The 1,035-nt window shown below is 44.2% G+C and overlaps 1 protein-coding gene across 1 annotated transcript; it reads right to left on the bottom strand.

Annotated features, from left to right (window-relative positions):
* Positions 1 to 215: 215 nt before the first annotated feature.
* LOC105155308 lies at positions 216 to 1,028 on the bottom strand. Its single transcript, XM_020691708.1, has 2 exons — positions 445 to 1,028; positions 216 to 346 (listed from the first exon to the last, which is right to left on the bottom strand). The coding sequence occupies exons 1-2, from the start codon at positions 891 to 893 to the stop codon at positions 244 to 246; spliced, it is 552 nt and encodes a 183-aa protein (XP_020547367.1). The 5' UTR covers positions 894 to 1,028; the 3' UTR covers positions 216 to 243.
* Positions 1,029 to 1,035: the final 7 nt, after the last annotated feature.

Raw genomic sequence — 1,035 nt, 5'->3', positions numbered from 1 at the left:
GCTAGTTCTTAGATATCTAATGCAGTGGTCGAAGGCACGTATAAGCATTACCAACAGCCCATGCAGTCAGAGCAGCATATGGAGAACTAAGAGGAGATAGACTGACAGCAAGAAAAGTATCATCCACTAACCAATTCATGTGAATCATCAAAAGGATAAATGGCTAATTTTCTCCAATGCTGCATTGACATCGAAGGCATGCAAGGCAAGGAAAAGACAAAGATATTCCAACAATGCATTACATCAAGGCTTACCGCTACAATCTGGGGAACCCCCGGTAGCCATGTGGCCAAGACGAGAAAAGCCTTTGCGCTCTGATTGCTTTTTTAGAGGACGGCCTGACTTGCTGTAATAGTAACACCAAACGCCTTCATGAGTAAGAGGAAACAACAAAAGGAAACATAGAAGTTGATGTCAGATAATCTGCGAGGAAAGTTCCAGCACCTTCCATTCTTATCAGAACCGGGCCTTGCATTTCGTAGAGGTTTGGTTGGCATCAAGTTATCCATCTTCTCTCTAGTGGGAGAAATGCTAGTCCTAGAAAATGGCGAGACTCTTCCACTACGCCCTTGTCTCCTCACACCCTCACCAATTTCTTCTTTGACCATAATTTTATTCTTTTTCATTGGAACCGTGGTAGTCCCAACATTCTGCACAGCATTTCCATCCTTTTCCTCCACATCTGCACGGTCTAAACCCTTCTCCTTTATTCTGATTTCACCAGCACCAGATTCTTCACTTTCAGAAAATCTTGCAGGAGATGGAACATTTTCAGGTTTAAGTTTAGTATTCTGGTTTGCACTGGCTGAACTCTTTGTTGGTAAAGAAGCACTGGTACCACCAGCGCTCAACCGGGAACTGAAATCTGAAGGTGAGCATCCCTCAGATTGCATCTGTACATCATCGTGGTTCGATACAGGAATTAGGTTTGTTCTCCTCGTTCGAGAAATCTTCTGTGGCCTCTGACCAACCCATTGAGTTATGGGTGGAGATGATGATCCTGCAGGTATAGAACGCTTCCGATTGTTAGCCCCA

This window comes from Sesamum indicum, unplaced genomic scaffold (genome assembly GCF_000512975.1).
Source record: "Sesamum indicum cultivar Zhongzhi No. 13 unplaced genomic scaffold, S_indicum_v1.0 C01711, whole genome shotgun sequence".
Classification (NCBI taxonomy): domain Eukaryota; kingdom Viridiplantae; phylum Streptophyta; class Magnoliopsida; order Lamiales; family Pedaliaceae; genus Sesamum; species Sesamum indicum.
Note: the sequence above shows the minus strand (reverse complement) of the source record. Positions and strands in the feature narration are given on the sequence as shown.